This window comes from Mustela nigripes, chromosome 9 (genome assembly GCF_022355385.1).
Source record: "Mustela nigripes isolate SB6536 chromosome 9, MUSNIG.SB6536, whole genome shotgun sequence".
In the NCBI taxonomy this organism is placed as follows: Eukaryota; Metazoa; Chordata; class Mammalia; order Carnivora; family Mustelidae; genus Mustela; species Mustela nigripes.
Window position 1 is genome coordinate 23064728 of NC_081565.1, and position 13647 is coordinate 23078374.

Below are 13647 nucleotides of genomic sequence, written 5' to 3' on the forward strand. Positions count from 1 at the left end.
TCTGTATTCCCAGCTCCCAGCACGTGGAAGACTGGAAACAAATAAATGTAACAAGGGTAGCAACAAGATACATTTGCCTTCAAATGTTCCTAAACCCTGTTAACTCTCTTGAGCGTTTTGGCATGCCTTTGTAAAGGGCTTTTAGAGACCGGGCAGTTCCCTTTCATTAATCTTCGACTCCATCTCACCAAGTCCTTAAGCCCTGGCTGACTAGGCTCCATAAAAATAACATTTTATCTTGGTGTCTAGAGACGCCGGGCTACTGTACCTTATATAACCCAGGAATGGCCCCTTGGCTTAAAATCTTTCAGGCAGAGGATTTTAAAGCTGGAAGGAGCCTTTGGAGGGCCCTGAGCTGGAAAATGGTGAGGGAAAGACTGAAGAATGGAATAGCAGCTTCCCAGGTCACTTGCCTGGTTTAGGGGCAGATGAGATAATGCTTTTCAAGTGGGCGGGTGGGGGGGGGGCGGCTGGAGGGTATTTTTCTGAGCTTCCTTGAGATAAAATTATGGCGAAGGCTGCTGGTGGTGAGGATTGGGTTTCTCTGGCCGGGCTGCCCCTGGCTGCAGACTCCTTGGCAGGAGCCAAGCTGGCAGGAAGGTCCCGTTGGGAGAGGTTGACTTCTTGGCTGGGATGAGTTGCGATTAGCACATCCCCAACCTTTCAAAGTGACTTTAGCTGTTTTCTTTGCTGAAGGCTTCTGCTACTTTTGGCTGTAAAGGGGTGGGGGCTGGAGCCCAGGATGGAAATATGAGGGACGGACACCCAGATGGGCGTGTCTGTGCCCTGAGGGCAAATACTAGCACAGTATTTTTGTAAAGTTTATGCAACTTGATTCATGTCCCTGTAGAGTAAATTTATTCCATCCTGTTTTCCAGTCCGTTGGGGGCCTCATGGAACTATCTAGAGGGAGAATGGTAAGAGATTGGTAGCTTAGTTTTAGGTGGAAACAGCTCAATATAGAACATTCTACCGTCTGTGTTTTGAGCTTTATGTATTGCTTTTTGTCCATTCATATTCTTTTATCCCCTGTTTCAGTGTTGGGTCATTCTGGTTGTTTTCAAGAATGAGGTATCCATTTAGAATTCTTTCCCATGAGAGGTCTGTGTAAGGAATTCAGTTTTGTTTTTGTTTTTGTTTTTAAGATTTTATTTGTTTATTTGGCAGAGAGAGGGAGAGAGCCCAAGCCGGGGGAGCGGCAGGCAGAGGGAGAAGGAGAAGCAGGCTCCCCACTGAGCAGAGAGCCTAATGCAGGACTCAATCCCAGGGTCCTGGGACCATGACCTGAGCTGAAAGCAGACGTTTAACCAACTGAGCCACCCAGGCACTCCAGGAATCCCATTTTTAAGGTGCTGCTTTGAGTGGGCTTACATGTACAGAAGCTTAACCTTGGCATTGTTGAAACTGAAGTCCTAATAGAACCTTGGTCTTGGAAGCTCAGAGTGCACCCATCCCACCGCCTTCAGTGCCAGCCTGCCCTCTGCAACCTTCTCACCAGAGAAGGTCTTACCCAGCTTCTCTGCTTGCACTTTTAGTGGGGACATCTCCCTCTCTCCTGACCGTCCCTTCCATCTTTGTGCAGCCTTGACTGTTCAAAAGCTCTTCCTTCTGTTGAAGGGACATCTGTTTCTTTCATCTTCTACCCATGAAACCCCTGGGGTTTAAATAAACCAGGTTAAAGTTAGCAATAATAAGTACCATTGATTGGACCCAGCTAGGTACTAGTTAATTTGCACATATATTCAGTGCTTAAAACCTTGGAAAGCAAAGAACGTCTCCCCCTTTTACAGGTAGGGAAAACGGGTGAGTGGTTTCTAAGTTCACGCAGCTACTAAGTGGTTGAGCTGGGGTTCCAGCCCAAGTCTGATTCCAGCCCAAGTTACTGACCTTCCCACTGCCTCCCAATATATCCTGTGTGACAGCCACTTGGATTTTTGAACCTCATCTTCCTTCCCTGAGATTTCTCTGGGATACCACTTATTCCTTAGACACTCCTGCTAAAATCCCTTTCTTTGCAGTTCTTAAAATGTGTTTCCCTTCCTGGCTTTTACAAATGCACTGTGGTGTTGGAAGCCGTTCTACCTAGTAGACTGTCTTAATCCTGCGAGATTCCCCAGGAGACCTGGGTGAGCTGGTCCCACTGCCCACCACACCCAGGTTGGGAGCCTTCCTCCCGTTCCTCTCGTGTCCTGGGTGTTCATCTGCCTTAGAAGCTGAAACTCCAGGTACCTTCATCTCCCCTCCTCACCCCTCCAACCTGGCCTGACCCAGAGCAGGTGCCCAGTAAATGAATATTGAGAAATGGTCCAGAACTCCTTGGCCAGAGTAGTAATAAGGGCTAAAAGTAATTATAAACAAGATCAAGGGTCTGTGAATGTCTAGTCCTAGTCCAGTGTGGGACTTCAACCAGCTGTTGGAAGGATGTAAGGACACCTTGTCTGGTGGGGTGTCCTAGAAGTCCTTTTCCTCAGTATGGTTTGGGTCAGTCCCTTTAAGGGCTGGCGTGTATCCCCCATCTTTCTTCCAGGAGGCAGGCTTGCTGGCTTCTGAAGTTTCTGGGTTCTCCAAGGTGGCATTCTCATGGGAGAAGTTCACCAGACTCTGTTCAGAGCTCCCTTGCGGGGCGAGCACATCCCGGCCTTCTCATTTCTCCGCAGCCCACACTATGTAGGTGCCAGACACATCCACACGCGTGCTGAAAACAGCCCTGGGAGGGCTGAGTCCTGGGCAGTTGGGGATGGGGGTGCACTTTAACACTGCACCATGATAACCTTCCCTAAACATTAAAAAATAAACAAACAAAACCCCTAAAAAATCTCACTTAAAAAAAAAAAACCTCCTAAAGGGACACATGTCTTGCTTGCTCCATAGAACATGCCACTCTTAATCTCAGGGTCATGAGTTCGAGCCCCGCGCTGGGAGTAGAGTATACTTTTAGAAAATCTCACGAAGATGGTGTTAAAAGCCAGAAGAATAGTCACCGCTAGGGGAAGTCACATTTGGAAGAGGGCATGGGGGGGGGGCATGCCAGGCTTCTTGAGAGCTGTGCAGTTAGGATTTGTGTGTTTTCCCCCCACTCTGTGATCCTTCAAGAGGCCGAGGGAGGCTGTCATGACTTTATTGAGTAGACTCACACGCCTAACAAGAGCTTTCTCATCCTTTGGGAACAGACCGTGTTGAGTTCCTTAGCGTCTCGGCGCTACCCTGGAAACTTCGCCCGCCCCGTGGAACAGAAGAGGTTGGCTTCTCTTGGTAGCATTACATCTCTCCCAAAGCTGCCTGCAGCTCCCTTTATCTTGCCCTTCAGGGAGCTTAAAACTACTCCCTTGTTATCCTCTTAGTATCAAGTATAACCCTCTTATTTTGTTAGTTTTGCAAGTGTCATGGTGTTGAACTTATAAATAAACCCCGACGCTGTATTAAGAGAACTATTTGGCATTTTGAAGTTGTACGAGAGGAAGGGTGCTAATTACTGGTCTCTGTTTGAATACAACTAATCCTGCAAATTACTACACTCTGCTTCCCGGGGGGCTCCGGCTGGGAGATCCACTCTCCAGACTTTCTACAGGGTCTACGGAACAAATGATTTGATCCATAGACTGTACTTCTGGAGTGTGAGGATTAATAGTCGCGAGATCATTTGAGTATCGAGCTGTGCTGTTGAAGGGCCTTGGATGAGCATTTTTCCCCATGTGGTGGCAGATAATGTGAAATGTGAGAGTTAAGAACTTTCATAAATGTGTTCACAGAAGCGTTTTAAAAATTTATTTATTTATTTATTTGACAGAGAGAGAGAGAGAAATCACAAGTAGGCAGAGAGGCAGGGAGAGGGGGAAGGAGGCTCCCCACTGTACAGAGAGCCTGATGCCATACGGAGCTTGATCCCAGGACCCTGAAACCATGACCCAAGCTGAAGGCAGAGGCTTGACTCACTGAGCCACCCAGGCGCCCCGAAGCATTTTGTTTTTTATAAATATGGTGTTACTCATATGTGCATGTGCAAAATTAAAAATAAGTCTTGTGCACCAATACTTTCCATTGTCGGCTGTGATTATTATTTTCAGTAGCAGGCTTTAAGCTTTACGCCTGGGTGGCTCAATTGGTTAAGCAGCTGCCTTCAGCTCAGGTCATGATCTCCGTGTCCTGGGATCGAGTCCCACATTGGGCTTCTTGCTCAGCAGGGAGCCTGCTTCTCCCTCTGCCTCTGCCTGCCATTCTGTCTGCCTGTGCTCGCTCTCTCCCCCTCTCTCTGATAAGTAAATAAAAAAATCTTTAAAAAAAAATGCTATTGAAAAGTTAATTTGTCCTGAGCCTCTATGCCGAAGAATTAGTGCGCCGGCTGTAACATTGAATTAGCAATGTGAAAATGCCATCCTTAATAGATGTTTTCTAATTTAGTGATATTCATAGTGATTGTTTACATTATAAACTAGTTTTTAAAAGAAGTCTGTGTATTTATCTTCTTATTGTTACGGAGTGTTGTATTTTGGATATTTAAAAAGCCAAGTAAGGAGAGGGGGGCGGGGAGGTAATTGCCAGAAAGCAGTGTTGATAAATTTATGGAAATTAGCCATGAGGAAAATTAAGTTTCGTGTACCAGCTGTAATTTTGCCAAGTGCACATAATTTAAAATTAATAAAGTGACGAACACCTGGGTGGCTCAAGTTGGTTAAATGTCCCGCTCTTGTTTCGGCTCAAGTCACGATCTCAGGGTCCTGAGATTGAGCCCCACATTGGGCTCCATGCTGGGCGTGAAGATGGGGGTATTGGATCCAAATACCTGCTTCAGCTTCTCCCTCTCTGCCTCCACCCCTTGCACACAAGCATGTTCTCTCAAAAAAAAAAAAAAAATAGTATATATGGCAGTGTTTTTTTAAGGTATATGGGTGTTTTCAAAAGGAACTAAAATCACTAATGGGTGGGGCTGAGTTTCATTAATAACATTGGCAAAACCTAATAAATCACAAAATGCGTGCATCTCTTTTCCCTTTGTTTCTTTCCTTCCTTCCCACAATAGTGGACTGTCCCTGTTTTCTGAGGAAGTGCATTACAGAAGACACTGCTGTCTTTTCTATAACTTGGCTGTTAGGAATTGTTAAGAGTTACTGTCTGGGAAAGATGTGAACTAATTCGAGCAAAGAAGCCAAGACATCTGGTTACATAATATCAACTGCTAGAATCCATTTTGAACTAACATTATTTATGTGTTGCTTTCTTCCTCTGTCTGACAACAGTGCTAATCCCAGCACTGACGTATAGACTGGAAAGTCTGTGTTACTTCAACCAGTGTCTTGCAAAGGGCTTCCCCAGACTGAGTAAGGGGACAGCTGCTAAGCTGCAGAAACTCCTTTTAGCTCTGGGAAGTGATTTGTAATGTAGAAAAACTGACCTAGGGTACCAGCCTAACCAGGCTCCTGGCTGTGGACACAGATGGTCAAACCAAAAGGATCCCTGGGTTGATCTGGTTGAGTATTTTTCACTGCAAGATGATCAGATCTGCTGGATTTAGGTCCCCAGGGGATGCTTACTGACAATGCAACTTCTGTCTGACCACTAAAGCAAGGCAAGTTCCTGGTTTAGATCCTGGATCAGGAGGAAATACATAAAGGACATCACTAGAATAATTTGAATATCTTTATAAAAGACATCATTAGAATAATTTGCATATCTTTAATATGGGCTGTGTATTACATAAGTGCTTTATCAATGTTAAATTGTCTCGGTGCAGTCATTGTACTGTGGTGTGAAAGGTCCTTGTTCTTGAGAGACATGCTAAAATATTCAGAGGTAAAGGGGCATGATATCTGCACCTTCCAAGTGTTCAGTAAAAAGCATGAGGAGTGCGTGTGTGTGCTCAGGAGAGAAAGCGTATGTGGCAAAATGCCAATTAAATCCAGGCCGATGAGGGTGCATGGGAGTTCTCTTTTTCTTGTAGTTTTCCTATAAGTTGGAAAAAATTAACTTTTAAAATGCAGTTTTCCCCGTCCTTACCAAACCATAATTTCTGTAGGTGGTGCCCAAGAATCTATTTTAACAAGTTCCCCAGATGATTAAATCAAGCACATTAAAGTTTTATTTAAGTCTTTGGTTTAAAAAGTCTCGTTCTATTCACTATTTCTTTCTTAGCAGCTTAATTACTAAGCATACACTCTTACAGTTTGAGCTGATCTTAATCTAGTGCTTAAGAAACAAATCCCCGTCCAGATGTTTATAAATCTTTAGAAGGGAACATGCCCCTCAGAGGGGTTTAAGGAACACTTAAGCCTGACCATAAAGCAGACCAGAGCTAGAGGTTATCCTATGAGACGCAGTCAGCCGTCGGACTTTCTCCTATCCGCATGCAGTGAAGATGTGAGTGATGTGTGTTTGTCCCCCGGAGACTTGGTTAAACCATAAATGCAGCCCAACGGCTGCGGTATTTACAGTGAAAAGGAGGAGAAAGCAATATTGGTATTTGATGAGTCATCTCTCTAGCCTGGCTGATTATACATGAGTGTTTATGACTTTTCCCAGCTAGGGACGTTCCTCTCTAGCTGATCAGACATCTGTTGGGGCTTATAAATATCCTCCCCACGCCCCAAAAGAACCTCTCCTGAGTTCACTAGGGAAGAAGAGTTGGAGGAAAAGGAGAGCGTTGGAATACAAGGAAGGCCTTCTAATATCGTGAGCGATTTTTTTGAACTTGAACTGGAATGGGAAGAAGGGAGGGTGGCTGTGCTGTTTGCCCTCCCGGAAGGAAGTAGGAGGTGATAGGGTGGGTGGTGGTGTTATTTCCTCTGGTGGCCACTAGGTGGTAGCATCGGCCTAGGTCAGCCTGATGATTATTCGGGTTGATTGCTGTTCTGAGCCTGCTGTGGTTCATTTTTAGGGTTTATTAGGTGTTGATAAATCAGGATTGCTTTTTTTTTTTTTTTTTTTAACTGAAACTTGTGCTCTTGAGTTAGAGGTCTAAATTGTTATTTTTGAAAAAAGGGTATGAAATAACCTTAACCCTTTCTTTTAAAATGACCAAAGTGGAATTGAGTTGCTTTTTGACTTTGTCTAATGGAGAAGAGTACAATGCTCTCCTTCCTTTCTGTCTGTGGTTCATGCGCTTGTGAAAGAACAGAGTTCCCCAGGTCTGCATGTAGACTCTTGGGAAATAAAGCATCACCTCTTCCCCTGTCCCAAGCTCCAGGGCAGATGGGGAGCCGGAAAGGGATAGTGGTTGAAGCCTTGTTACCCAGCCCTATGCACGAGGGCTCTGGTGTCCCACGTGCCCTCAATGGCCACACCCCAGGCAGTGTGCTCCTGCTCCCAGGACCCGAGTTTGTAGAGCAGCTCATAGATATATCACACATCTATGGTCCCTTTTAACCTTACAAGCTGTCTTTATTAAAAACTGAAGAAACAATATTTGTATATCTGTAAGATACTTGAAGTCAGGATTACCTACAAAATCCAGAATCTAGTGGACCCCTGGTGGATTAGAAGCTTAACGTTATTAATAAAATGCTTTTTTAAAAAAAAGATTCTATTTATTTATTTGACAGACGGAGATCACAAGTAGGCAGAGAAGCAGGCAGAGAGAGAGGAGGAAGCAGGCTCCCTGCTGAGCAGAGAGCCCGATGCGGGCCTCGATCCCAGGACCCTGGGATCATGACCCGAGCCAAAGGCAGAGGCTTTAACCCACTGAGCCACCCAGATGCCCCTAATAAAATGCCTTTAACTGTGTCCCTGCTACGTGTCTCACATTGTCTACACACTTCACATGTGCTAATCCTAGTTGTCGTGGGACGCACTGGGCCCCTACTGGGCACCAAGTGAAATGTGGCCTTTATGTCTGGCAAGGACAGGCTGGTAAGAACTACAGTTGTAGTCGAACCTCTGTTGTGCAGAGTAGATAGTGGAGTCATTAGCTGATTGATTTTGGTTTTGAAAAGGAAGAACAAGCTTGGCTTCCATGTTATGAAACGCGTCCGCTGCAGCTGTAATCACTTGTGGTTGGGGAGGCTGGGGTGTTCCTGCTTGGGTTGTGGCTTTGTTTAAATGAAGAGGCTTATAAAGGAAGCCCTCGAAAGCCCAAGTTCCCCACTGTCTGGGGCTCAGGAAATGGGACAGTCACTCCGCATCCATTGTCCTGACCCGATTGTTTAAGATAGAATTTCAAGACAATAAGAAAACACATGGTTCAATGACATGGTCATTCAGGGTGAGGCTTGCTCTTATCAAGGCTTGCTTCAGGAGCCACCGTGGGAAGAACAGTTCCACAACTTTCATGAAATTCCTCCTGATGACATTGTCCTTAGGTTTCAAACCCTTGTATATAGCAGAGATGTATGTGCGGAGGAAAACAGGTCTCTTTGTCAGCTGGCTGCACGTTGGTGCTGGGAGGCTCCATTCATCACGGTCAAGTTAATAAGTCCCACCGCTACCCACGCTTGGGCCAGCTGCGCAGAGCTGCTCCGGCAAGGGGCCGCGTGCAGATCAGTTCACGGTCCTTTCATGCGGCAACTCTTGTCTGAAATCAGCTTTGGCTTTTTCCATCCAGAGTCATGGCGTGATGAGCTCTTAGTTTTGGCAGTTCTGAGGGACAGCCCTATTCCAGGGGTGCGGCCTCAGTGGGTTGGGTTCCGTGGGACCTATATTCTGAGTGTGACATGCAGAGCACATCCTGAGGTTCCCCGAGAACCCATCCTCCGGCCACTGACAACCTGGCCCTTCCTTTGCCGGCTTCCCGAAGGGAAAGTCGTTCTGTGCCGCACCCCAGGACGCTGACTCACCATCTACGGGTGTGGCTAGGACAGGCCCGCACCTCCCACTAAGAGCCACACAGAGTGATTCTGTCGTATCTTAAAAAAAAAATTATGACCCACCTGAAATTCTTAGACAAAGATTAAACAGTAAGTCTGACATTTTAAACGCAATGTGGTTTAAGTACTAAGGAACACGTTTGTTGTCTTTTGATAACTTTTGGCATTCCTCAGAAAACGCATCTCTGCCTCTGATGACATTTTGGTTGGAAAGGGCAAGGTGGAGGCGGTGAGGTTGTGGAAGGGACGGAACTGAATTTTCTTCCGCTGCTGCTGGTCTCTTCATATTTGAGATTTCCCTGCCCCTGACTGTGGGAGGCTAGAGGTGTGTCTGGAGCTCCCTCGGGAGGATGAGGGGCCAAGTGCACCCTTGCGTCCAGGAGCCTCCCCCTCCTTTGTGGTTGAGCTTCCTAAGGCTGGGCTGGGCCTGTCTGGTTCCCTGAGGCTTGTTTCTCAAGCTCCAGTCGGCTCTGTCCTCACCCCTTCCTTGCTGCCCATTCCCAAATCTGGATCTCTGGCCCCGTCTGACATGGGGTGCTGCTTTTCCAGTTATCTGGGACTTGTTCCTCTACGCGTGGACCCTGGGTCAGAGGCTCCGTCCTGTGCAGACCACGGGGCCTCACTCAGCCCCGCTGGAATCCTGGAACCCAGAGCTGGGTGTTGGGAGATGCAGTGAGCAAAACCAGATGTGGTTCCTAGCCCTGTGAAGCTTAGCTTGTCGCAGGAGCCGATATTAGCTACGTCATCAGCTGTAACTGTGGAATTACAACGAGCATTGTACAGGACCGCTTATAAGTTAAGGACACCAGGGAAGGTGTCCTTTGTTGAGGCAGTGACGCCTGTGCTCGGTCCTGAGTCCTGAATAGGAGCAGAAAGAACTTCCTGGGCAGAAGGAATAGCATGTGCAAAGGCCCAGCGCATCACAGAAAGTTTACAGAGAGTTAATAAAAAAGAACATTAAATCGCACTTGATTCGTTCGTCTTTATCTGTTCTTCCATCCAGCCTCATCAGCCTCATCAGATTTACACCTTGTCCGTTCCCGAGGCTGAGGAGCTGGCACAGACCTTGAGCTTTTCTGCCTGCACGCCGCGACCCTGGGCTCGCCTGCACATTTGCTCTCTTTTGGTCTACTGTTCCACAGTACGGTCTCTAGGAAAACCTCTTTCCTCACTGCTCCCTGAACACACCGTGGTCAGATTTTAAACCAACCCCCTCTTCATACACGTGTTATTTTAAGTGAACTTGATATTGAAAAACAGAGAGAAGTACACAAGTTAAGTACAGAGCTTGACGAAGCTTCACCAAGTAAATACACTGGTATCAGCATTACCCAGATCAATAGATGGAGTGTTATAAGCATTCCAGAAGACTCCTGTCTCTGTCTCTGTCTCTCTCTCTCTCTCTCTCTCTCTCACACACACACACACACACCCATCACTTCACCTAGCAGTAACCACGCTTCTGTCCTCTATTAACACTGATCCGTTTTGCCTGTTTCTGAACTTTACGTAAACGGGTTTGTGCTGTTGGTCACCCGTTGTGTCCGGCTGCTTTTGCTGAACACAACGTTAGAAGGACTTCGTTCGTGTTTTGCCTAATGGTGGTTCATTTATTTCCTTTGCCATATGGTCAGTGTGGTGGGACTCTACCGTAATTTCCCCATTCCACTGATGGGCGCTGGAGTGTTTTCCAGTTTGGAGCTGTTATAAAAAATTCTCTCTAGGTCTTTTAGTGGATGAGTCTACACGCTTCTCTTGGGAATATGCCTAAGAGTGGAATTATGTCACAGAGTATACTTTTGTTCATTTCTAGTAAATATTGCCAAATAGTTTTCCAAAACAGTTGTACTAGGTTTTATTCGTACCAGCAGTGCCTGAAAGTTCCAGTTGCTGCACATTGTGGCCAACACTTGGTTTTGTCAGGTTTCCCTGTGGCCACTCTGGGGGGCCTGTGGTACTATTACCTTGTGGTTTTAATTTTCATTTCTTTGACAACTAATGTGGTTCCTATTTTCTACCAGATGACTTGCTTTTTCTCATGTTGATTCGTAGGAGCCCTTTATGTATCTTTTATATACACATATCGCAAGTATCTCCATGAGTTATCTTTAAATGGTGTCCTTTTTTTTGAAGTTTGATAAAAGTTTATTTAATAAAATAATGGTTAAACTTTAGACGTATTCCAGTAAGAGTCAAGAAGAAGACAAATATTTTTTACATTAATTTCTATTAAATGTTGTAATAGATTTTTGAAACAACAAAATAAGTGATTAAAAAACAGTTGACCCTTGAACAACATGGGGGTTAGGGGCACCGACCCCATGCAATCATAAATCCATATATAACCATATAAATGGTGTCTTTTAATGAATAGAAGTTAAATGGTGTCTTTTAATGAATAGAAGTTACTTAATGTACCTTCTTTTACCAATACGCATCTTCATATTTTAGATCATTTTTATACCATATTTAGTTTCTTTAAAAAATGAAAAAAAGGAGTAGAATATACAAATACATATTTGTTAAGAAACGTAAAAAATTAAAAGCCTGGGAAATATAAATTAGATTTAGGCCAGGGAGATAAGACACACAAATAACCCATATCATTCTATTCATGGGTAACAGATGAGTAACAAATTTTGCTTAGAGACACTTAGAAGTAGAAACTCAAACGGAAACATGGTGTGTTCTCTGGTCCTCGTTTCTGTGAGTTCTTCAGTGTGTGAGGGTTAAAGCAGACAAGGGGTGGGTGGACTGTGAGGAAGTCCCATGTAACAGGTCATTTGCATGTCGGAGAGCTGACAGGCATAACTTCTGTTACAGGTTGTTCAGCGATAGTTATGACCTCCCGGTTACGTGCGTTGGGTGGAAGAATTAATAATATACGCACCTCGGAATTACCCAAGGAGAAAACTCGGTCCGAAGTCGTCTGCAGCATCCGCTTTCTCGATGGCTCGGTACAGACCTTCAAAGCTAATGTAAGTTCTCCAAATTCAATTTTTTTTCTGAATTCACGCCACTGAGAAGTCATTATTCTTCGTTTTATAAACCAAGACATGAAAACTATTTTAAAATGAAAGGTTGCGGGGCGCCCGGATGGCTCAGTGGGTTAAGCGTCCGACTCTTGGGCTCAGGTCACAGGTCATGATCTCAAGGTCCTGGGCTCGAGCCCCGTGAGGGACTCTGCACTCAGCGCAGAGTTTGTTTGTCCCTGTCCCTCTGCTTCTCCCTCTTCTCGTGTTCTCTCTCTCTCTCATAAATAAATGAAATCTTAAAAAAGTAAAATGAAATGAAAGCGTGAGATCTCAGATCTTCTGTGTTGAGACTGGGCTGGAAATAGCCCTATAAACTCGGCTCACGTTCTTGTTCACCTAGAGAGTCTTTCCCCCTCTTCTTGGTGACCTGAACTGAGAGACTTTTGATGTTGCTTCTTCTGTGACGTCTTTGTCAACTTCCCGAATTGATTCTCCCATGATGGTGCGCTGTAGGCTTTCTGAGAGCCCGTGCCACACTGCACCGATGGTAGTTACAATTCCTAGGTTATATGTTCTTTAATGAGGCCCGTGGCCGGCGCTTATGACATGTATGAGGGGATGGGTCAAGTCTGGAGGGTGTTGAGACGGTTCCGCTCATAGATCGCAGGGCTCAGGGAGAGCCCGGCGTCTCCCGCCTCAAGCCCAAGACAGAGGCAGGACTGGAAACGCGGCCTCCATCTTGGGCCAGCAGTGAGATGCCTGACCCGGAGCCGTCCGTGCTGCCCTGCCCTCCCCACCGTATCCCAGTCACTGCTCAGGCCAGGTCAGCTGCCGGCATCTGCCTCAGCCTGGAGAGTCCGGTGTGCAAGGAAAGAGGAGAAGAAGACTGGGTACAGAAGAAGAAGACTGGGGGTAATAGAAGGTCACAGGACTGGAAAGGGTGACACCAACTGGCCTCTGGGTCTTCCGCCCCACCCCTAAGTTCGCCTCCCACTGACCCCAGCTCACTGTGGACCGTGACGGCCGAGAAGACAGGAGGAGAGGGTGGTGTGCATGAAGTCACCGCATGGTGGGTGCTCGGAAAAGGCCGCAGGGGTCTCCTCCAGAGACTGTCAACTACGGTGTGTGTCTGGCTCTCTTGTTGATTTGGGGGCTGTTCCTTTGCTGCTTATCTTCTTCCTGACAAGAACATGAATGTTTCCCCCAGCGAATGTTTGCTGAGCACCTACTATGTGCTGGGCTTCATGCTGGGTGTAATGAATATAGCAGTGAACGAAATAGCAAGGGATCTGGCCTTTCAAGGCTTGTATCCTAGTGTGAAGAAATAGACCATAAAGAAGCATATACGTTGTCAAGTGGTATGTGCTTAGAGGAACAATAAAGTAGGTTGGGGAGGGTAGAGAGGGTTAGAGCAGGGCAGGGGCAGGGTCGTCATTCCTACAGAAGTGATCAGGGAAGATCTCATCTAAAGGAAGTGAGAGAGGGGCACCTGGGTGGCTCCGTCAGTTAAGCGGCTGCCTTCGGCTCAGGTCGTGATCTCAGAGTCCTGGGATTGAGCCCCACATTGGGCTCCCTGTCCAGTGGGAAGCCTGCTTCTCTCTCTTCCTTTGCCTACTGCTCTGCATACTTGTGTTCTCTATCTCTCTGTCAGATAAATAAATAAAAATCTTAAAAAAAAAATGAAGTGAGAGAAAGAACCATGTGATTTTTTGGAGGGGAAGCACATTCCAGGTAAAAAACAGCAGTGCAAAGGTCCTGAGGCAGGCTCCCAATCAGTGTAGTTGCAGGACAGTATGGATACTAGTGCGTCTGGAATAGAATGAGCAAGGGGAACAGTAGCAAGAGCCGTCAGAGGTCATTGGTATCAAGGTGATCAGAGG

The 13647-nt window shown here is 46.1% G+C and overlaps 1 protein-coding gene across 7 annotated transcripts in view; it reads left to right on the plus strand.

Moving 5' to 3' along the window:
- The window catches only part of PTPN3 (protein tyrosine phosphatase non-receptor type 3), a 111773-nt gene that overhangs the window by 20974 nt on the left and 77152 nt on the right, over nt 1-13647 (plus strand). For all 7 annotated transcript variants that reach the window (XM_059411105.1, XM_059411102.1, XM_059411103.1 and 4 more), the window contains one exon: nt 11616-11770. In XM_059411105.1, the coding sequence (XP_059267088.1) occupies nt 11633-11770 (138 nt within the window). In that variant the 5' untranslated portion in view covers nt 11616-11632. The remainder of the gene's footprint in view (nt 1-11615; nt 11771-13647) is intronic.